Source organism: Volvox carteri, assembly GCF_000143455.1.
Source record: "Volvox carteri f. nagariensis unplaced genomic scaffold VOLCAscaffold_361, whole genome shotgun sequence".
Classification (NCBI taxonomy): domain Eukaryota; kingdom Viridiplantae; phylum Chlorophyta; class Chlorophyceae; order Chlamydomonadales; family Volvocaceae; genus Volvox; species Volvox carteri.
Window position 1 is genome coordinate 1 of NW_003307890.1, and position 822 is coordinate 822.

An 822-nucleotide genomic window follows, 5' to 3' on the forward strand; every position below is an offset into this window, starting at 1 on the left:
TTGGAGATGAGGTATAAAATCCTGTCCCTTATTTGCAAGCTTTGCCCGTGTCAGCGGCACTGGGCCACAAGAGTGGTGTCGGCGGGTAGACCGGCCGAGAGAAGGCGCGACTGAGGGCGTTTCCCGCCTTCGTCGGGAGTTAAGCGAATAATAGCGTTCCTGTTATCTCAATTAGTGCCAGCCGGGGCAACTGCTGAAGAGAAAAGCAAGCAAGCATACCTGGTCGTCCGACCCATTTAATAAGCAGCGACCGACGGACCAGTCGGACAAACCAGGAAGAGCGACAAGTCATCCATGCGGAATTAATTATCGCAACGAAGCGACGACAGAGCACCCGACCCAGAGCCGGGCCCAGTCCACCCCCATCTGACTTTCCGACCTTGTCCTTTTGACTTGCTCGTAGTGGGCACTGGCGAGGAACGCGATTGGAGGCGACGGGGAGGAGATGAATTTCCCAGACAGACCGGTGAGTGATTAGTTCGAGGGAAAGGCGGGGTGGCAGATGTCCCCTCTAGCGACGCAGTGACAATTGTTCCCTCTAGCGACGCGGTGGCAGAGGTCCCCTCTAGCGACGCAGTGGCAGATGCTCCCTCTAGCGACGCAGTGGCAGATGTTCCCTCTAGCGACGCGGTGGCAGTTGTTCCCTCTAGCGACGCGGTGGCAGATGTTTCCCTCTAGCGACGCAGTGGCAGATGTTCCCTCTAGCGACGCGGTGGCAGATGTTCCCTCTAGCGACGCGGTGGCAGAGGTTCCCTCTAGCGACGCGGTGGCAGATGTTCCCTCTAGCGACGCGGTGGCAGATGTTCCCTCTAGCGACGCGTG

The 822-nt window shown here is 58.5% G+C and overlaps 1 protein-coding gene across 1 annotated transcript; it reads right to left on the minus strand.

Moving 5' to 3' along the window:
* Window position 1: 1 nt before the first annotated feature.
* Window positions 2-807, minus strand: VOLCADRAFT_84968 (uncharacterized protein; the record flags this gene model as incomplete). The annotated part of the gene is made up of 1 exon (XM_002959554.1): window positions 2-807. A coding segment is annotated over one exon (333 nt), but the record flags the coding sequence as incomplete, so codon positions are not given.
* Window positions 808-822: the final 15 nt, after the last annotated feature.